The sequence below is a fragment of the Platalea leucorodia genome, assembly GCF_965183815.1.
Source record: "Platalea leucorodia genome assembly, chromosome: 5".
NCBI lineage: Eukaryota > Metazoa > Chordata > Aves > Pelecaniformes > Threskiornithidae > Platalea > Platalea leucorodia.
The window spans coordinates 24,152,975-24,175,307 of record NC_138827.1 but is presented as its reverse complement, the minus strand read 5'-3'; the positions used below and the strand labels follow the sequence as shown (position 1 = coordinate 24,175,307).

The following is a 22,333-nucleotide window of genomic DNA, read 5'->3' as shown; positions in this document are numbered from 1 at the left end:
AAGGCTCACTACTTACATGCCTATGAGTATTTCTAATAACCATAACATGTCTTTCATATAGCAAATCAAATTATTAAATGAAGAGCCATACCTTGGAAAAGCTAAATACAGTGTGGTCTCAGGCCTAGCTTTGAATTTCCACATGTTCCCTGGGTACAATTTTTTATTCCTTCTTGTTTGATTGAAACAGCATTTCTATCTTCTTATCACCTAGCTGAAGAAGAGGAATGAATTTGTTCCCAGATGTGTACAAAGGACAGTGCAGTTGCATAACAATTTCAAATAGTATTAACAGAGCTGGTGCTAAAATGAATTTTTTTTATAAATGTTTAAAAAATCCCCTATCTATTTTTTACTTAATTATATGTTTGCCACATAAATTTTCATTTCTCACTTTTATCTTCATCCTTCATCTTCCATTTGGCATACAAGGAAAGGGGGAACTATATAAGGAGATACAAAGGAAGAGAGGAAGAATACGTTTTGTATCAAAGAAATGACAGAAATGTTGTATGCTAATGAAAATTTTGTTATAGTCATCAAAATGCTTACCACCAACTTCTGTTGAATGAATATTTGTGGCAAAATATTTTGACAAGCTCTAAAATGACTGTTGCTTCCAGGAGAAGGTGATGATACATTCATACCTGTAAAGTGGCTATGACCTAAGTGTCATTAAAGCAGTTACACCTCAGGGATTGCAGTAAGTGAGATCAGAGGCTGACATTTTGGGTGGAATTCATCTAACTGAAGGTGCATGCATAGACTGGAGCTAGTACCAGTGGGCTGCCTTCACATCCACTGGTGAGCCACTCAGTGTGGTCAATGAAGTCTAATTAAAGGAGTGGTCTGTTTTTGGATGAGATGAACGGCTCCTTAGACACCATTAGTTCTGTTTAGGTCTTCATTGATTCTAAGATAAGTAGCTCCATGGTAGACACCCACATTTACTAAGGTGAATCCCACATTATCTCTGCCTTTAACAGCACACTTGAAAGTTACAGACTCTCCCAGGAGTTTGGGGACAGGAAAATAGCCTTCATTTCTTCCTTTGAGGATTTGGGTTCTTTATATGAAGAGTTTTCAACTGTACTATAATTTAAGATGCAAACTCAGAACAAAGCTATTTGTCTTAAAAGTGAATAAGAAATAATTAACTAGGTTTGTAAAAAACAAGAGATAAGCCCAGATGTGCAGACAGGTTGAACAGGCTGGGCACACAGGTGTTTGCCTTGGCCATGGAATAACTGTCAACATTTCCATAACAAGGAGCGTGGGATATGCTGCTTCTTGTTTCCTTTTCCCAAGTGCAGCGTTGCAGAGCTAGCACGGCTGTGGGAAGACACTGTTCTCCAGCTCAGCCCACACGCCGCAATACCTAGCTGTTATAAGATAGGTATAGCCCATGCTTTCAGAAGAGTTTCACTGGATATACATCTACTTTGATCAGAGATAGTTGAAGGCTGCATGCTACCTTTTGGTTCCTCATTTCCATGCTTTCTTCCTGTGGTGTTTCCCGTTTAGTACCACACATTTAGTAGGCATTTCTCTTTCTGTTGCGAGTATTTTAAACAGTATTAAGGGGAGCAGACTGGGAAGACTTGTGGTGTTAACAAGAATACAGGGGAGCTTTTCACGGCAAGGATGAGAGCTTCATATTCATCCCATATCAGCACCCCAGGCATGAGTGCAGCTGTTATTGGTGGTGGTGTCAAAGCAATCATTCCTATCCAGTCGTGGAGAAAGAAGTACATAGAAGTGCTGAAGAACCCTTAATGAATGTTTATAGGATAATGCAGTAGGTTTCCTTGCTGCTGTCTCTGAGTACATGGTTTATCCACATCTTCAGGCTCTGAGTTTGCTAATCGTTTAATAATACTTAAGAAAAAAATCATTAATAAAGTGTCATATTATTAAACTGGCGATGAACAAGACTAAGAAGCAGATTTTAGCTTTTATTTAACTGAAGGTTTTTCATAACATTCATCATGAAATGAGTGTTTGCTCATTTGTATTTGATTTGTTAACTTTCCTGCATCTCTCCAATTTTTCGAAAAGTGCCAAAGGCTTTTTTTTCCCTCTTGTATATTTAACTTACTTCAAAGCCAACACATGAGTTTCTGTAGGATATTACCTCCCTTGCATAGCCTTTATCTAATCAGTTATGTGTGGTGTACAAGTGCAGTATATGCACATGGACACCCTTGAAAGATTACTAGGATAGCATGCCAAAGGAGAAACAGGGATGTAATGATGACTGTTTGGTGAGAAATACACTACGATTTACAGATGAGCTTGTGCACAACCAGATTAATTGGCCATTCTAAAGGAAGAGTGAATTCTCATTTTAAAGGGGAAAGGGAGAATTCATAGCACTATGACTAGCAGCAGTTTGCTACCTCGTGGTGACAACTAACAGTGGAAAGCACTGTTAGCTCACAAGGGTCCAACCCAATATATCTTGAAGGCCAGAGAACTGGGCAAAGGTGTCACATAACGTAGGAGAGCATAAGGCTCTTCAGCTGCACTTGTAGTTCTGCTGAAATTAGCTGAGGGTAAAATCTGTCATTGCCAATGGGCTTGTGTACATTACACCTTTACACCTTCACTGTAGTACATTTTCCAGCTGGCTTGTTGGCCCACAAATTCACCAAATTAAACTTCATCCCTGAATGCAAGCTGGGGGCTTGCTGAAGATTTGAGCCTGTCATTATTCAGGAGAAATGTAAATGTAATTTTCAAAACTATCTTGCCACTTTGTGCGTGTTCATTAGATGAAAACACGTTACTTAAAATAAATGTTCCTAAACTGAGGTGGGAAAAAAACCCCAACCACAGGAAGTGTTAGACCATCTTTAAATTATCAACCATTTATAGTACAATATAAAACAGATTCATATGTGTAAATCCAAGTTACATGAAATGTCAATTAAATCAACCCTAATCTCCCAAATATATTTTTTTATTGGCTGATTGATGAGGACTGCTCTTAAGGTGATGAATAGTTTTCACTTTCACAAAAGACTGCTGATTTCTTTATACGTGTCCACTAAAAATACAGAAAATCCTTCAAAATGTCTGGCTCCGTTTGCTTTCAGGGTCTAGATGAAGTGAGTGTAGGACACAATGTGGTCTAATATATTAATTGTGAAGATCAGATGTATAAACAATACTGTACATTTAAAAAAAAACTAAAAGTAAAACTACAGCAGATTTAAACTGTTTTATTTTCCGAAGGCAAAACTCTATATAACTTTTTTTTTTTCTTTCCTATAGCAAGTCCACATGCAACACCATCGACTCTTCATTTTCCAACATCACCCATTATTCAACAGCCTGGGCCATACTTCTCACACCCAGCAATCCGCTATCATCCTCAGGAGACTCTGAAAGAGTTTGTCCAACTTGTCTGCCCCGACGCTGGTCAGCAGGCTGGACAGGTGGGGTTCCTAAATGTAAGGAAGCCGTTTTTATTTCTTCAGAAGTGTTTGTCCTATGTAAAATTAACCATGGAATTACGGGATTATTTTAACAGCATGTTGCACACAGGAACACACCTTGAATAGTCATTGGAAGGAAAAAAAATGCTGCTACTGCAAAAATATTTAAAAAAACAACAAAAAACCTCCCCAAAAAACCACTCGACCACATTGTGGTGAAATTAACTTAAACTGTCAGAGAAGCTGGTGATACAGTGACCTTTTGGGTCTCTCCACAAATGACTTTGCTGCATGCATTGTAACCCTAGTGGAACTAGGGTTAACAAAATATGAAGGCAGAATAATTTTTATTAATTATTTTTGAAGTTCAGGGGAGAGTGGGGGGGAAGGAGCAGGAAAAGGGAGGGTGAGAAACAGATGTTTCAGATCAGCTAAGTTCATTAAAAAAAAAAAATACTGCCTTATAGCACTTTAGATCAAGTTGACCAGTACTTGAACTCAAGATGTTAAAAGTACAGTTTATTATGGTTTGTTATTTCTGTAAGCAGTTATCTTTTCCCCTTATCTCTATGAAAAATTAAGCAGAGTTCCAAAGCTTCAAATAACCATTTTCATTTTTTTTTAATCAAATAAAGTGAATCATCTTGCTATTATTGAAATAGCATTCCGGTCAAATACAGAATTTATAAATTTTATGTAAATCAAATCTAAAATAATGCTCTGAATATTTCATGAAATGTAATGCATGTAACTTTTTCCAGCCAATGAAGTAATAACTGGCAAAATTACTATTTCTCTCCTGACATACATACAATTGAAAGTGTTAATGAGAATTAGTTTAATTATTAGCATCTAATTTATTACACTTATTTAATAAGCTATATTGTTCTCAGTGCTTTCCTTTCCCTAGCAGAAAAACTGGCTCTACTTATTCCAGCCAGTACTGGCTTTGAATAATGTCTGCAATATGTTAGCAGATACATTTATGTCTAGACAACAAATCAATATAGTGCTTTTCTTTTTCCTTGAGTATTCATTTGCTTAATTTATCCCAAACCATTCAGCATTATGAACTGTTAGCACACTCACAATGAACATACAGCAGGGGTCTTCTTGGCAGGAAGGGGACCTAATTGTGAGACAAGATACTGTTTGAGAGATGTCACTAATATATTAGTTTATTAAAGGTACTGGATGTTGGAAAAATAAATATCCCTGAAGGATTGCTTCTTACTGCAAACACTAGTAACTGCAGTCTTTGAAGTCAGTGGGAGTGCTGTTAAGTTGAATGTAGATGAATTTGAGTCTTATTTATGCCCTGAACCATTTTTGCTCTAGCACAAGTGTGATTTGCACCTACATGACTTTAAGGCCTTTTGTCAGTGCCAAAGCAGGTGAAATGAAAATAAGGTCCCAAGCCTTTGCCAGTATGAGTATTTTGTCCCCAGTAATTCAGGCTAATGGAAACCCTAACAGGAATTAAAATATTATTTTCTTTAGCAGTACTTAGAATATGGATCTGTGTTTAAAGCTGAGCTTTTATCATCAATGGAAAAGCCAATGCTCAGTGCCAGAAGAACTGCAGTGAGATCAATTTGCAGAGTGCTGTCGAAAGTGATCTCATCATTTTTGTCACTAAAACGGAACACCTGATTCACAGGCTGTCCTACTTTCTCTTTATAATGGTGTTTGACGTCTATCTGTATGGTTTTCAAGTGTCCAGGCTGTATTACGTTTAAAATGTAAACTTAACAAGTTGGGGGGAGGGGTGGCATTTTTTTAAGCCTGCTTCTTGTTTTTGTGATTCTTGAAAACACTTTTGCTTAGGGTCAGGTTTTTCTGGTGATTAATTGAAAGACCACACTTGTATAGGTGGGCCCATTCTGCCTGTTACTGACCACACCCCAGACTAAATGGAGGGGTTTTTTTTCTTAATGTGTAAAATGAAGCAGTTCTAAGCTCAGTTGTTTCTCCATATGATCCTAATAGCAACTAAACTGTGAGCTACACTACTGTTAACTCAAAAGGGATGTGGGAGAGCAGTTACTTTAATATATACTCATTCATTTTCCTGTAATAAGATATCAGCATGACTTTTAAGACCACCAAAAATGCTTGTTTTTTCTCTTAATGAGCAGTATCTTTAAGAAATTTACACTCAAGTCCAAGGCACTGATATCCTAAGGGTATAACAGAGGCATGAAACTGGGGGATTTAAGGGGTCAAAAATACTGTTTCAGCTCTCACTGAGCATGAGTTAGTGGCTGCAGGAAATGGAAAGAGTAGTAGAATTTAATCCAGGGCAGTTCAGACCAATTGCTAATAGGACAAGTGTTTAAAAGTGAGAATTTCCATAGTTTCACAAGGCTCACAGCATTTGAGACAAAGTTCCTTGAAGTCAACGGAGAATTTGACACGCCACTTTCTTTGCCACCTCTCAAGTAATTGTAAATGTATTGCACAGAGCTTTCAACTAGATTGTTATTACCGGAGGTTCCTAATAGCTGATTTTTAGTATAATTTTTGTCTGTTTGCTTGTTTTTTGGCAGCCCAATGGTAGCAGCCAAGGCAAGGTGCACAATCCATTCCTTCCTACCCCAATGTTGCCACCACCACCTCCGCCACCAATGGCTAGGCCTGTGCCTCTGCCAGTGCCAGACACAAAACCTCCAACTACATCAACAGAAGGAGGGGCCACCTCTCCCACTTCTCCAAGTAAGTATAGACACAGCGGGGACCAAGGGCTAACAGCAGCACACAATATGCTGCAATAACCGTCTGTCGCCTATTCAGAGATGAGGACTGGACTAGCTCTCAGGAAGTAGGAGAGGTCTCTGCTCTGTATATGATAGACAAAATTCTGAGCTGGTTTTATATTAACAAGAAAAGAGTTAGCTTAAAGTTACAGTTTTATTTCTGACTTTGTTGGCATTTCACATAGCCATGTATGAGAGAAAGCAAGGCCAGTAGCTAAGCTGTGACACAGACCTCAGACCTTTGGGATCTTGTTTACTGTCATGAGGAGGCAAGTTGGTATCTCAAGTCAGGCTTTAGAGGATAGATACTACATGGAAATCAGACATACAACCTCATCGAAAACACTGCTGCTTATACACACTGGGCTAAACTAACAACTCTTTCGAGTTCACTTCATTTATAGTTCTTTTGGGAATACGTCTTCCTAGATCAACCCAGATGTCTTTCCCTTATGACTTGATTCCCGAGCCCTGCATTTTGGGCAAGAAGCTATGGTATTTCTTAGGCCCAGGGAGAAAGCTTTAATCCTCTCTCCACCACCCACACGGCTCCCATATGTATTTTGTGTAGCCACAAGTCAAATACACAAATTCCTGGATACACACTTGGGGATACCACTTTGGACTCACTCTTCTGGGAAGCAAATGTGATTCAGCTGGGTTTGATGCTTTAAAAAAGTCTGGATGTTCAGGGAGTTAATTGTGAAATGATTTAATGAAGCTATGCTCAAACTGACATTTAAAAACAAAAGGGAAGCTTTCAGTGCTTTAATGGCAACTGTAGGGGACTTGTTCCACAGTGAAGGGAGTCCAAATAACATCCACAAACAAAAATCAATCTAATCGAGAGAGCAAATCCCTTTGTGTGCTTTTCAAGCTTATTATTTAAATGCTATATGCAACCACTGCTTGATGTGCAAAGAGGTATTTGCTATTCAGACCATGTGAAGCCTACATTTTTAAAGCTTTATATACTGTTCAGGAGCTTTGCACAGGTTCCAGGGGGCATTTTTAAAATCTGGTAGTTCTCGGGAGTTTTGCATTGCCTTCTGCTACGCGATAGTGCACAACTGCAAACTCAGCAAGATGCTCTGGCTCGCTTAGAAATTAAAATGGGTTTTAGTATGAGACAGTCTGGTAAGATTGTGAACATGATCTTCTAGAATCAGGACTCCTAGAATTGATCAGCAGATTTTTGTTGAGCTAAGAAGTTGATTCATTCCCTCCCCTCCACTCCTCTTTCTGATCTTAGACCAATACTTGTGCTATCAGGAAGTTTTGATGCTCTCTGATGGGAGATACTGTCTTTTAAGTCCCATCAATAAGATTCAGCAGTGGAATCTAAAAGGTTAATGTTTAGTCATAATTATCACTGAATATAGTCAGCAATGCCTTACTACTTCCTTGTCTTCAGAACTGGGAAAAATGAAACTAGGTCAGTGTATATTTGTCATTACGGTTGTGACTCAGTTTACTGGCAGTGTGTGGTGTCTAAAAGAAAAAAATTCCCAACATCATTTTAGCAGTAATCTTAATACTTAATTTTTGTGATACTGTGATCATGTAAACAAGCTAAATGCGTGTCTGGCCTGATTCTCAGCTGGCATAAAAACTGGCATTTGTCCGCTGAAGTTCGCAGAACACCACCCATCGGTATCAGCTCGGGCTGGTCACTGTGGCTCAGTGCTCAGCAAACAGCTGCCACGTTAATTAGGAATCGAGGTTTTCTCAAGAGCAGCCAGTTAATGGTATTTAAACAAAAGATTAGGAAAATAATTACTGTTTGTTAATTAGCTACGCTGATGTCTAAACATATAGTTCTGTATATATTCAGGCATGCATATTCCTTTTTGGTAAGGGTTTTGAATAATAGGGACTTGAGTTGTAAAGAAGCATATAATTTAATTTAGGGACAAATTTTACAGAAAAGTAGATTATAGGAAATATTTTCTAAGAAATAATATTACATATATAGCAAAGCCAGTGGAAGTGGCTGGCCACATAAAGAGTAAAACAACCCGAAGTTCCTAGCCTCACTGTGAGAGTTTGCTGGAAGGGCCCACTGGACTCCATTTAGTGTGTCAATCAGTACCAACCCTCCATTTTCATCAGTGTTTATTTTTTTCTTAACTAAATATTGGCCTTCAAATAGCAAGTGCAGATTCACCAGAGTTTCATAAAAGCCACACAAAAAGGTGTTTTCCATGGTTACGAACTGCTCGAGTGCACCGGTTCTGGGAGTGTCGCTGGGTTATGGCTGACTGCCCTGCAGAGCTTTAGGATATTGGAAAGTCACTTATGCAACAAAGGCAGGAATGATGTTAGATTTTGGCCAGACTCTCTCCTTAGCTGTGTGGAGGAGAATGAAGGCCCCCCCAAGGAAATGGAGTGAAAGGGGTTGGCATTTGCTCCATTCTCCTTCCCTTTTTTGGTCTAGCAGAAAGCCCTCTGCAGAAACAAAACGCAGTTACGGCCCTACCAAAAATTGGAATATGGCCCTCCTGAGGGGTGCAGGAGCCAGGAGCAGCTGTTCAATACAGCACAGCCTCCTGGGAATGAGAGCTAAAAATCACAACAAGGTGGTTAATGATTCTCAGAGCAATAGTGAAACTCTCCAGCTGTGACATTAACCAAAACATGAACATTAGTGCTGTCCAAGGAAGGAAGAGCCCCTGGAGATGCACACCAGGGATTTGCTGCTACTGGGTGGCCAGGCATGCTCTGGGAGCTGAAAATTTCAGCTGCGAATCTTATCCCTTTGGAAAGACAGCATTTTCCTCAGTGAGATGACACAATGGAGATGGGATTCATGAAGTTTGGGAGGGTTCATTTTTCCTCTATAAAAAGCCTTTTCGATAGAACACATCCTTGATATCAGAAGCAGTCTCAAAATTATCTTATCTCAGATCTCTTCTTGATTTTATTTGGTTGGTAACCCGTAACAAACACAACACAATTATTTTCTTGACAGTTTCTGGGTTTAATATGTTATTGCCCAAAGAAAACACCAGCTCCACTACATGCCAGTTGGACTTTATCACTATCATAACTGAATCTGAGTGTTAGAATCTGTAGCCCTCATTCCAATGCAGAGTCTAAGATACTGCCATCCTGTACACCATGATTTTTAAAGCGCTTTTTTATACTAAATGTTATTTTCTCAGGTTCACAGCTCTACATGGGGAGAAACTTACCTATTTTCCCTTGTTGGGCAAGATCGTTATCAGTTTATGTCCCTTTGCACAAAGGAGTTTCATGTTAAACAGCATTTGTGTCAGGATGAGAGGAATGATCTTGTGGCTATAGTACTGGATTCATAATCAGATTGGATTTCTCTCCCTTTCTCTGCTATGTATTGACTGAGCACCCTCTGGGCAAGCCATTTTAGCTTTCTCTTCGCTCCTTTCCCCATCCATAAAAAAGAGGGTGATGCGTGTATCATTTAATTTGTTAGAATTTGCCGTTCCCTCTCAGATGCTCAGCTGCAGAATGCATTGCGGTAGGAACTGCTGTATTGCACTGCGTTCCTCTGGTTAGTTCTCTCACTACAACTCCGCAACAGCTAAACTGACTCCTAGTCCTTTGCAAAACAGTACAGCTCTTCATACCAAGCACATGTACCTGTCATCTTGGTCTGTAAGAGACCTAGTGGTACATTAGGTTATCACTCACCCAAATCATCTTTACTAACCAAAAGTTTATTCTTTTAATCCAGAACTGTCTGATAAATGACACACTACTATACTTAATATAAATTATTTCAGAAAAGTATATTTTAAATTAACATTCTCCTACTGCAAGCAACTTTAAAATACATGACATGCCCAAAACTGTTTGTTTGTCTTGTCTTTCATACAATTTATTGCCATTTTGGCTAAATATCAAAGTTGTCTCTGTGAGCAAATGTTCTTTCTCTGCCAGCTCCTGTTTTGCTTGTTCCTGAAGTGAAGCATCATAGCAAATTTGTGGCATCACATTCATTTCCTTGGCTATGGGCTATGATGTTGCAAACAATCCTTAGTGAATTCCAGTAGCAGAAAGACTAGGCTGGGCAGGAAGATGTTTCTATTCAAGCCTGACAGGCCAGCTATCAGCTAGTGTAAACTAGTGTAGATCTATGCAATTCTCATGGAGGAAAGCTGATAAAGATCAGAAGATCTTCCTAAGAGACCTAGCTTCTGTTCCTTTCCATGGTTTGGCTTTTCCCTTTCCTAAAAAGGAGTTTGAAGACCCCACCATAGGCTTAGCCTATGTATACTATAATATAATATGACCCAGCTTTAACCAGTGAGAGCAGTTTGCCCCATCCTGATCTCAGAACAGAGCACAGGGATCAGAAGTGGTAAGACTTCCAGAAATCCTACCTCCATGTCAAACAAGGGTATTTATATGAAGACAGTAAGATAGGGCTAGAAACCATGTTGGTGATGGTCTAAGCAACACTCGGTACTGCTCCTTTTTCTGAACCAAATTTCACCGTAACAGGAGTCACTGCTAATGTGTATTCCATGTCAACTTAATATTCTGAGCCAAAATGGCCCCTTACAATTGGCAAACATCTCGTGACATTTTACAGTGAAGTGGGACTAGCATCTTGGGAGAGTCCAGTGTAAAGCCTGCTCTGCATATATATAGTTTTGGTACCCTTCACTTCTTGGCTCTAGCAATGTAGTTATATGACCTTAAGGAAATACCAAGCTGACATCCGAGTATTTTCAGAAAGCAAGTTAAACATAGTTTGGAGCATTACGGAAGAAAGGTATACATAGTAATTCACCCAGCAAGGTTTGAGGGGACTTTTGTGCATATTATACAGTTTTCAAATGCTTTAGAATTTTTGTTTGAACAGAGAAGCCATTTAAGAGAGCGTTCTGCTGGTTTCCCTTTGATTTTCTACCAAATATCACAGCAAAAGTATCTGCCAACAGGGAACTGTAAGCAAGATCTTGAGTTCCTTCCCTTCTGAGTGGAACTTACCTGCCGCAAGGGATTAAATGGCCTCTCCACTCATTCTGCTTCCTTAAAAGTAGACCAGAAGAACCAAACAACAGATGTTTGATTTTTGAGCTCTTGAGTTAATTTTCCCCACTGCAGAAGGAATCTTTAGTCTTGCACAACATAGGGTTCAGTAGTTAGTTAAAGAAAAAACTTCACCATAAAACAGTACAGAAGAATCTTAATACATGGCACTAGCAACAGAAATATATCCTTTGCAAATTTGTGGCTTCTTTGAATTATTAAGCAAATTAAGACAGTAAAAAGGCAAGGAGAACATCTCACCAAATCTACTCAGTTCATTTCTTCCTTGATTTGCAGATATGAATAACAACCAGTGTACCTGTTCATACTATAATATGCAAGCTGCACTGCAATTTGCAAATCATCTCAGAAAGATGAATTAATGCACTTAAAAAATCTTTTAAAACTTTGTGAAGGAAAGGTGTTCCTTGCATGACTTTTGCAAGTACTAGCAAGGTGTTAACTTTTTGGAGAGAAAAGCTCACCTCACTGGAAACAACAGGGAAAAATTCATTCTTAGAAGTCAGGAATGCCTTATCTCCCCTTAAATGAGTAAGAAATGAAGATAGGCAGTTCCTGGGGTGATTTCAGGGCAATGCTCTTTGAGAAAGTGAAGCTGTCTCACATAATTCTAAGAATTAGGAGGCATCATGAGACGTTTGTGAGACTTGGGTAGAGAGGGAAGGGAAGGCTGTGGTTCTGCGTGCTCATAGACTTGGGAACTCCTTGCCAGAGGGCTTTGTGGGATGCAGAACGTTTGCATGGGTTCAAGGGCAGATTGGGCATTCATCAATCAATGAGAAATCCCTTGCAGGCCATTAAATACAGGGAGTCCCTGAGCTGAAAATTATCAGAGAGTGGGAAAGAATATGAGAAAGTAAATATGTGACCTGTTTTGACTCTTCCCTGTGCATCTGCCTGTGGCCCTCTGAGAGAGGAGAGCGGATAAGGTGGAGCATTGGTCTGATTCAGTACAGTCTTAAACCAAAGACTCCTCCAATGTAACGCCTCTTCACTGAACATTTTGCCTTCAGAAAGGCAACAGGCTTTCATCTACACAGACAACTCAGTGTCTTCTCCAACTCTTAACTCGCTTTATTTTTCTGTAACGTTGAGGCCTGAACATTATATTTAGCCTGACTGGAATTTGGCAAGTAACTTCCCTTTTAACATTGTTTTTTGTCTCTTCATTGGGTAGTTAGATTGTCTGGGGATTTTATTCAGCAGAATGCATTCCCATAAATATATTTAAAATAGACAGAATTACTGTTTGTATTAAGGCATCTATTTAGGTTATTTGAATTTAGATCTGAACATGCAAAAAACTGAACAAGAGAGAAGATTGCATGAGGGATTTTCAAATGAGAGGAAGGCTGAAAATGCATTGAAAGCTTTTGGATGTGGAAGTACGTGGCATTGTGGACAGTTGCAGTGGAGAATATAATGCAACAATAAAATCATTAAAGTACTTCAAGTTTGGAAGTAATCTGGGTTCTTGGCTTGCATTGCATTTAATAGCTTTACATTTATGGGAGCCATTCCAGTTTTTAAAGGCAGCTTCAGCCTTCAGACTGATTGCACTTACCACCCCAGTGAAACTGCAACCCATTAATTTTTTACCGAAAGGATCTTCCTAGTTTGTCAGACACATCAAGTGAACATTTTAGAGAGTGCAGACCACAGCAGTATGAAAACCAAAACTTTATATGGAGAGAGAATGCTGGATTAGCATGAAACAAGGGTCTGATTCTGTTAATAAGCGCTTTAGTAAATTCACTGCTATACAAAACTCCATTAAAACCAGAGATACCACATATTCGAGTGAAAACAGTCAGGCCATACCAGCACTTACAGAAGTCTCTTGTGCTATCCCAGCATGGAAAGGCCTGCAGCAGTTCTCCTCTGGGATGGGGAGCAGCGCAGGTGACCCAGCACACTTCTCCCTGAGCGCACGTCGTTGCTGTCCTGCCTGGCAAGGAGCCCTCTCCCAGTAGCCCAGTCCCCTACGTGTTTATATCCCCATCATTAAGACCAAACCTTTCCAGTGTCTAAAACCAAACTCTCGCTCTCTAAAACATTTGCACATTTCTATGTTAAACATCTGCTTAGGTGGCTCTGAGACAGTGTGTTTTGGTGTTGTTCGTGTGCAATCTAGTGCCGCTTCCTCAACGCATGTGTCCCTTCCCTTCACAGCCTACTCGACACCCAGCACCTCCCCCGCAAACCGATTCGTCAGTGTTGGACCACGGGATCCAAGCTTTGTAAATATCCCTCAACAGACTCAGGTGGGCCGCTTTCGACTTCTCTGTATGCCTGCAGCCTCTTCTTCTTCAGTGTACTCTAACGTGTCCCCGCGGAGCCAGCTGCATTGCCGCTGTCACTTCACCCACATGGTCTCAGTAACTACAGTGAAATGTCACTTGCAGTTTGTTTGTCTGTTGTGTTTTTTTGGGCTTATGTAGTAATAACGCTGCTTTCGTAACTGGAAAGATCTCTCTTGCTTTCTAAGATATTGGCTTCTAGTGCACAGTTTTTTCCTCTAGGACTGAATTTTCAAAGTCTTTTGCTCCAACCTGTTCCTTAGGCAGTCCATTTAATTCCATATGCAAAAGTTGCTCAGAGAGGCCCATCGGGTAACAGCACACCTTAGTCACCCACCAAATACAATGGGAGACTGCTCCAATGACTTCCATGTAAAAAAAATAGACTCAAATTCCTGGTCGGCCATTTGCATGGTGGGCTTTGAGCAAGCAGGAGATTTTGTAATTGTGAGCACATCTGTTTCCTTACACAAAAAAAGTCCAGTTGAGGCAGGCCTATAAAGCTGGGTTAACTGAATTCATAGTCCTGCTATGGTCAAATCAGAAGCTCAAGTAAACATTTGTGTTTCTTTAGGAGAAGGACAAGGTTTAAATGTGCTTTTTCCAAGCTGTATCAAATTCCCAGGGTCGATTAAGAAAATAGTTGTTGGCAGTTTTGTTAGCAGCTAATTTGAGCCAGATGTTGAAAAAATTAAGTCTGTGCTTAATATCACATTATCATGGGGGAGAAGGTATAAAAAAAGTGAGCAGAGCTAGTGCTTTAGGACAACTGTAGTTTGTAGTTTTAAGTGATTGCTTGACTACGTTACAATTCTTTTAAAGGTCAACAGCCAGAAATATTTGTAATTTTGTTTTGAGCTGGTTGCAGTGCTTAAAAAGTAATAATTCAAATCACTAGCAAATTGGGGAGTACTACTCTCAGCTCTTGTAAGTTCTTTGAAATCATTTATATGCATCTGAATAATTAGTGTACAGATTAATGGCTGTTACATGCCACAGTCCAGTATATGCATGAAGACAGACTCCTTGTTGCGATGGCTTCAGCACCTACGCTGTCAATGAAACACAAGTCACTCATTACCAAAGATTTTCAGTTTACAGGGCTGCAACCAGATGCCTGTGAACACAATGTGTTTTCTTGCTATCTGTTCTTTGCGTACAATTTGTTAGGGGCTTTAGTTTATAGCTCTGTTGACAGCACAGGTTAAACTACATTGAATCTCAAACCTTCTCTGCATTAAATAGGGTCACAGAAAGTACACCAGCAGTGCAGAGTGGGGTTTTAACCCATCAGATTCAGATTTTTTTTCATGCCTTAACAAAACGCAGCCTACACCCCACTTTTCAGGCCTCTTCCTTTATTCGGTTCATGTACGTGACAAGTTTTCATGCATCTTCACATTTAAATTGTATTTCTCCAGTCGTTTTGGAAACAACTGGAATACACAGCAATACACTGAAAGCAGGAAACAGGAATGTTAAGGTATACTGTTAAAGTCCTTAAGCATTTGGTCTTTTCCTTCATAGCTCAGGAAACTTGAAACCCTTTGGAGAATGCTACTTACCTTTTCCAGAAGACTTGAGAAACTACTAGTTGGTAAATTGATTATGTAGTAAGACGCAACAGTATTAAGTCTCAAAAATATTTTAAACTTACTTGCATCCTGCAGCCCAGGTTTCCCAGATAAGTTTGTTGACTGTAAACTTTTATCCTCCTTTTTTATGACTTAAATCATTTTAAAGTGCTCTAGCCTTACTTTAAGTGCTTCTATGTAATGCAGTATAGTGAATAACAATGCTGTACAGTGAAAAACAATACTCAAGCACAGCTTTCAATTAAAGTCAAACATGCTGCAGTGGGTAAGGAGACTGACTTCCAGTCTCTGACTGCAGCTGCATCTCCGTGCTTCTATACATCATTACACCACCACAACCCACTTGATACTAAATATATAATTTATCAGCAAAACTCACTACTTATTCATGAAACAACTCTGAAGTTGACTGTGTTTTAAATCAGAGAAGTGAGGTAAAAATAATAACTGCAATGATTTGGGATTTACTTAGCGTTCCTCTAGACAAAGACATGCTTTTGTACTCTTTTTGCAGGGCATTAGTGTATATGACGATCACTTCGGATATTTTCAAAATGAAAATATAAACACACATAGGACTGTGTTATTAAAAGCAGCTGGGGTGGCTGCTTTCCATCAGGATTTTTATAGTACATTCAGAGTTAGCCTAAGATATGGGTCCTGAGGACCACTAACTGCCAGGCCACACAGCTCCCTTAGACAAGAGGAAGCAGTGAACACTCAGAGCTTCTGAAAGTCAAGCTTAAATATAAGGGTTAAGCAACTTTTACTGCTGGAACAACAAAATAAAAATGAAGACTGTATCTGAACATCTGCTTTTTTAAAATTACAGTCCAGCTACAAACTATAAGAAAACATTATGGTCAGCTTTTTGATGGCTCTGATTTTCTCTTCCAATTGGTGGGTCATTTGACTGCAGGCACTAGTTACGCATCATCATTATTAGTCTTCAAATGCTGCAATAGTGAGTTTGTACACCAGGATGTGACAGCGCCATTCAGCAGAAGTCGCATATCCCATACATGGGCATTCGTGGGCTTTCACAGAACACTGGAATAAAATCGCAGACAAATGTACAACAGCATGGCTGGGTTTGAGCAAGGATCATTCTGTCCTGGGCTGTTTTTAAACAACCAAAACCAGTACATGCCTTTCTTAATGGGCATTATAAAAATTAGCAGTAGACATTTCCATTAGCAGCATGTTCTGATTTCTGTCACATTGCTTCAAATATAATCCCTTAAAGGGACTTCATAGAATTTATATAATAATTTATTTAGAAAAAGGCCATCATCCTGTGTCAACAAAGGTTGTAGCAGGACAACAACCCCATGACAGAAGAGACCAGGAAATAAACCGATCTAAGTCAGTAGTTCTGATTGAGTAACAAAAGCCCCAAAAGGGCTGTTGGCTTTGTCTGGTTTTAGCAGCTTCAAAACTTTTCAGTTGGTTTGTTTTTTCATACACTGCCTCTGCTTACCCCATCCATCACTCTGCCACTCCAGAGGCTCACCGCATAATTGTCCTATCTGGGGGGTTATTTGAATCTAAATTTCTGTTTGAGCTATTAGAAGAAACACTTGACTTGGCATCCTCTGTATATGTTGACAAAAAGGCACAGGTGTTGTAACCTTTGCTTGATAAATCATTTACTTTTGCTACTTGACTCGCAAGCAATATGGGGGCATCAGCTTTTTAACTGCCTTTTCCATATGCAAATCAGAAATATAGTATGCCTGGGGTACACAGTCTTTAGTTTCAAAAGCAATCTGGTCTAGATACCTCATGACTAAGTAATAGATAGGTCTCTTGTATTGCCAAGGACTTGTAATAAGGAGAGTGGCAGAGGAATGGGAAAGTACCATCACATTAATTAGGGACTAGCCTATCAGTAGCAACAACAGTAACAAAGAATAAAGGGTTCCGAGTTTTGGTTTTTGTCTTTTCCTAACCACGCAATAGAAGTAGTTGTGAAACACAGGATATGCACTCAGAGTACGTGCAGCTGGTAACACTAAACTAGCAACCTGCTCTTTGTGACGAGAGTTTGCGCTGTCACTCGCCACTCTAAATGCTGTTTGCTGATCTCTAATGCCCTCACTTTGCTCTATGGTACAAAATTCCTTTAGGGATCAGCACGCTGCATTCAGTGTGCTGCAGCTCCACTTCACGCTAAACATTGTTTACTAGGCTGTCCTGTTTGCCACCTACTTACCCTACATCTTCCTGGAAATTGTACTTCGGATGCTAAAAACAGCTCCTGAGCAACACATGCCTGCTCCATCTAATCACTCCTACCTGCCAGTAGCCCATGTGCCTTACACAGTAAGGTTATGAGGATGCACAGAACAGAAACTGCCTCCCACTGCAGGCACCCAGGCAGAGGATCAACTGCTTTACCACTTGTGAGAAACTAAATGGTTTTCTTCTCTGCTTAAGAGACAAAGTGTATCATGCACCCTCTTGTCCAGATGTTTCAGGAAAAATCCCTCTCTAATCTAAACATGCTTTATATCAGATCCATCCCAGTTAGTTTATAAAACTTAGTTAAGCACAAAACCAAATATTTATTCCCTTACCTTTCTCTAGGAAAAGATAAAACTATTTTCTAGAAGAACAGAAGTAGAAGCTCTTCTACTTAGAAGCACAATCCCAAAGCTACAGTCAGATCATGGATAGTAAGCCAAGGTGTTGTCTTTTCACACTTTCCCTGGTGGGGCCCTAGAGCCACAACAGTGCTGTAGATAGAGCTCATCCTTTATAACACAAAACAATTGAAACAAAAGGCCCATAACTTACGTAGCACACTGCAACAAAGTATGGGAAAAACCCAAAAAGTCAAACAAGCTTATCTAGGCAGCAAAATGACTGGTATGAACACCAGCAAGCTCAGAAGCCCAGCCACGCTCTTGCTACCAGCCTTATAAAGACCAGGTACAAAAATGCATGCTGTGAAACACAGCTGTAAAAGAGTAATCCAGCCCTGTAGTAAGTTGGGGGGGAAATTACTGAAGTTTAGCAAAAGGGATACTATGTTTATAGTATAAGGAAATTGCTAACTTCTTTAGATCTGCTCCTGTTCTCTGCCTTTTCTGAATTAGACAGTGGTATCTTTGTAGCTTCTTCTTTTAGGCTTTTATTTATCTCTAAAAATCCACCTTATGCCTCAGGTGCATATACAAAGCTAATGATACAATTACTTTCTTTTCGAGAGACAAGGAAAAGGCTATTTTACTTCCCCACAATCCTTTTAGAAAGCAAACTGCAACCTGCAATTTTTCACTGGCAGCACTTTAAAACAAAGGGCATGAGAAAAAAATGAGCTTTACGCTGTGTCCTGTAGGTTAGCAGATGTGAGCTCTGTCAGACAAGGGAGGGAGGCAAATTCCAGAGTAGATGGTCCTTCTGTGATAACAGCCAGGCACTGCTGCCTAGACACTTAATTTGGAGGAATGTAGTGCAGGTGATGCCCCTCGCCACGGCTGGAGGAGGCGCAGGCAGGGGAGAGGCAGGGAAGCAGTCTCGCAGGTAGCAAGGCCCAAAAGCGTATAGGATTCATAGATCAAAGTCAGCACCTTGAATAGGAAGCTAATGCAGTTCCTCCAGAGCTATCGCTCCTGCAGCTGAAACTGCGTAGCTGTTTTGTGCCCAGGTTCCATTGCCACCCTATGGAAGAAATAAACCAGTGCACACATTTTTCTTTTGACAAATAAAACATGTGCGTCGCTTCATGGGGATTTCCATTTTTGCTTCTCACTGAACCCCTACCACAGTGCCCTGCCCTTTGCACCGTCAGAAAATGATGCAGAGCTGCCAGACTCACACACAACTCATGTTGATGTGCCTTATTAATGAGTACCACAAGCTGCCTGTCCTTTTCTTCCTCTGCACCCTTCTCTCTTTCTCCCATTTCCCAGCGCCCAGGAACTGCTCTGGTCAGACAGGCAGCACCTGCTGGCCCTCGGGGAGGAAGGGTAAGGTCAGGATTTCATGGTATTACTGCAGTGTGCTAACAGCTGAGCCACCGCTTCACTTAGTGGAGCGGTTCACGTTCAGAAAAAGTGTAAGGGGTACATGTGGCTCATACATTGCAGTGGACGTGCAGAGAACATGAGAGGCTGCAGGAACAAGATCAGGCCTTTTATTTTGGGGGTTCTGAGCACAACTATTTATAAGCCAGGTCAGCGCTACTTGTTGCTTAAGTGACTGTTCTTCCCCCGGATAAGAATACTTATTCTCCAGGCTAAATGCACTGCTGGTGTTTGAGCATGAATGACGATGAAGAACACTAATTTGGAAGCATTTGTTCAAATCAGTTCAGCCCCCTGAGAACTACATACTCCATAAAGTAACCTCCCTAGGCCAGCATGCATGGCTTTGGAAGAAACTTAAGCTGCTGCAAAGCACTTTTACGCAGAGACTTGACTGGCCCTTTCCGTCTGGTGGCCCATGGCAGCAAATGTACTGGCAGGTTCAGAACATCATTTAAATGCAGGAATTAACGTCTCTCCTGGGTAAAGAACAGAAATCTGCAGAGACTCGATATAAAAACACAATTTTGGGGTGTGGGACTGCTACTTTCTAGAGCTGCTGAAGTTAGAGGAGTCACTCTTCTTCCAAACCCAGCAGGGATCTGTGGACTTTCCCATTTCGGCAATGGGAAGCGAGGGCTGCTCTCCTCCGACACCCAGAGCAGAGTTACACAGTGCCCAAAGTGCCATCTGAATTTTAGACTGCTCCTGAGCATATGTGGGCCCTATAGCATTGTGGATCGCCTTCCTACTAGAGATTTGCAATATATGTAAGAAATGGGGCACAGAAAAGAGAGATAAGAAACAGAACCATTATAATGAACAGTTGAGTGTGTGAGAACAGAAAGTTGTATATGTGACCACTTAATTTATAGTAATTGCCCGGGCTGAAGGGCGTTGAAGAGGGGTGGGCTCTTGTGGGCTTGAGCCCTGTTATGACCACTGAAAGTTTTGATTCCTGAGCAAAAAGTATTTTGCTGCAGAACGAGTGGCACCAAGCTACTGATATGTGACCTGAATGTTGGTGCTGTCTTTCATCTTCTACCCAGGAAGCAGCTAGACTGGCCTGATCTTGAGGGTGGCCTGGAAATGGCTCTAAAAGTGCAGTTTAAGTCTAGCGAGAGTGTGCATAGAAAATGCCGTGTCAATCTCTATCAAGCATCAGCGGGTCTCAGACCCTGGGAAGCTGAAAGAAGATTTCACATCCTGACTTTGCTTTGTGTTTGGCCATATTAAACTCGCTCTTCTCTTTTGTTGAAATTAGTCAAGGAAATGTTGGCTGAATCCTTCGCTGAGCTAAAATTGAGATGGTTCCACCATGATGGGAGCAAAGAGCCCGCACGCGGTCGTGGTGCTCTTGATGTGCCCCTGATCACATAATAGCTCCGTAGCCACACATCCCCAGTGCAGCATGAGTGTGAACGTGCTGCTCTGATCACAGTTGCTAATCACAGTCCACAGAGAGGAGATACAAAGGTGACCAGAAATCAGGGTCACTCCCCAACTCCCATCCCTTCACTGCCTGTTCAGCTCAGTGCACAAAGCCCGTTTAATTGAGCTTTCGCACAGAGGGGCAGTATGAAATTCCACTCTCAGATCAGTTCTTAAAAAGCAGTAGAGAACAGTATACCTCAAGAAGAAAGCACGTATTGCACTATAAAGGTAAAGACTCATAGAAAACTTCCCAGTACCATCATGTGGCCTTATCTTCAAAGTGGGTTGGAGCCAAATCAGTCCAGAAATGCCTGGGTTAGTCCTCAGCAGGGGGGATCCTTTTTCCTGTGCTTTTTCTTCCTCCTCCTTGCAAGCTCTGGTGAGCAGTTCAGACTTTTTTTTGGAAACTAACACTAAGCATCCTATTTCCAATAGATACAGCATACATTTATTTACAATGGACATGGACAAATTTTCCAAACTAAGCAATTAAACTTATTGCATTTTTCCCCCTCCTTACAATAAACAGGAAGCCTGTGCGTAAGGCACCCTTTCTGTGGGTTTTATGGCCATTACTTATGTTCCACAGTAGGGGAGAAGAGAGAGAAGAAGTAAGTGTGGGCCTGGTGGGAAGAGTTGGCAAATGCAGAAATATGATGAATGAGCTGGAGAGATTTAATTTCTTTCTAAATTCTCTACAAGCTGTGTAACCTTTCTTTAGCTAAACAATTACTCTAAAAGGCAATGATTTGCTGCATTTTCATTGAAAAGTCTTCATAATAACAATGGCCTATGTTCTCCTTCTTGAAGAGCTTCTGCCAAAAAACAGTTTTCTTTTTTCCATTCAGCAGGAAACTTTCTTTTATTTTTATTTTTTCAATCTCATATTCCCCGCTAACATGGATTTACAAGGCCTACTGCTTACTGCATGGGGCTGGGAAGAAGCTTCCCATCAGGCCAAATCATTTTGGTCCATCTCCTTTATAGGGATTCTTGCATCTTCCTCCCAAGAGGAGTGCAGCCACTGTCAGAGACATAATACCAGACCCAAGTGAACATTTAATCTGACAAAACATGACAGTTCCTATATTCACAGGTACAGAGCACATGGAAGGGGATGCTCAGATTTATTTTTCAGTGGGCAAGCAGCAGGTCTTGCTGCTATTGTGGTGGGTGCAGTCAAGAGGGGGAGCAGGTACCGACTTTTGCATGGTGGGGGAAAGAGTCATCAGATCTTTAAATTTATTGGCCATGCTGCTGACATGATTAAATCAGAGTGGGTGCTGATCCATGCTGAACCACAGGGTCCTGTGACCAACCTGTGGAGCATTGTAAGGACTTTGGATATGTAAGGACTTTGGAGATGCAGCATGGGCAGAGCACTTTTCTCCTGCAGAGCTGCACATTTGTTCAGATACACACATGCATACGTATAGACACACAAATCAAACAAGCAAGTATAAGGCAAGATTATAGTTATGTGCCTCGTACTGCTTTTACTTGACTTGGCTGATTTCCTGCCACCCCATGCCCGCCCCCAACCTCCATTGTAGATAATGCTGTATTGGATTAGTCTGCCTCGCTGCTGCATCAGGTCCCAGATCGATTTATTGACTCTGTCAGAGTGGCTAGTACAGTACTTGTTACAAGAGCAGAATAGAAAGCAAGAATGTGTCCACATAAAATATAAAAATGACGTTTTGTTCGTTCTTTCCTCTTTTGCGCTATAGATCTTTA

The 22,333-nt window shown here is 40.6% G+C and overlaps 1 protein-coding gene across 9 annotated transcripts in view; it reads left to right on the top strand.

Annotated features, from left to right (window-relative positions):
- The window catches only part of NFIA (nuclear factor I A), a 254,575-nt gene that overhangs the window by 211,215 nt on the left and 21,027 nt on the right, over positions 1-22,333 (top strand). For 6 of the 9 annotated variants that reach the window (XM_082313301.1, XM_082313306.1, XM_082313303.1 and 3 more), the window contains 3 exons: positions 3,277-3,455; positions 5,990-6,155; positions 13,409-13,500. In XM_082313301.1, coding sequence (XP_082169427.1) covers positions 3,277-3,455; positions 5,990-6,155; positions 13,409-13,500 — 437 coding nt within the window. The remainder of the gene's footprint in view (positions 1-3,276; positions 3,456-5,989; positions 6,156-13,408; positions 13,501-22,333) is intronic. The other 3 variants (XM_082313305.1, XM_082313300.1, XM_082313299.1) reach the window with 2 other exon arrangements.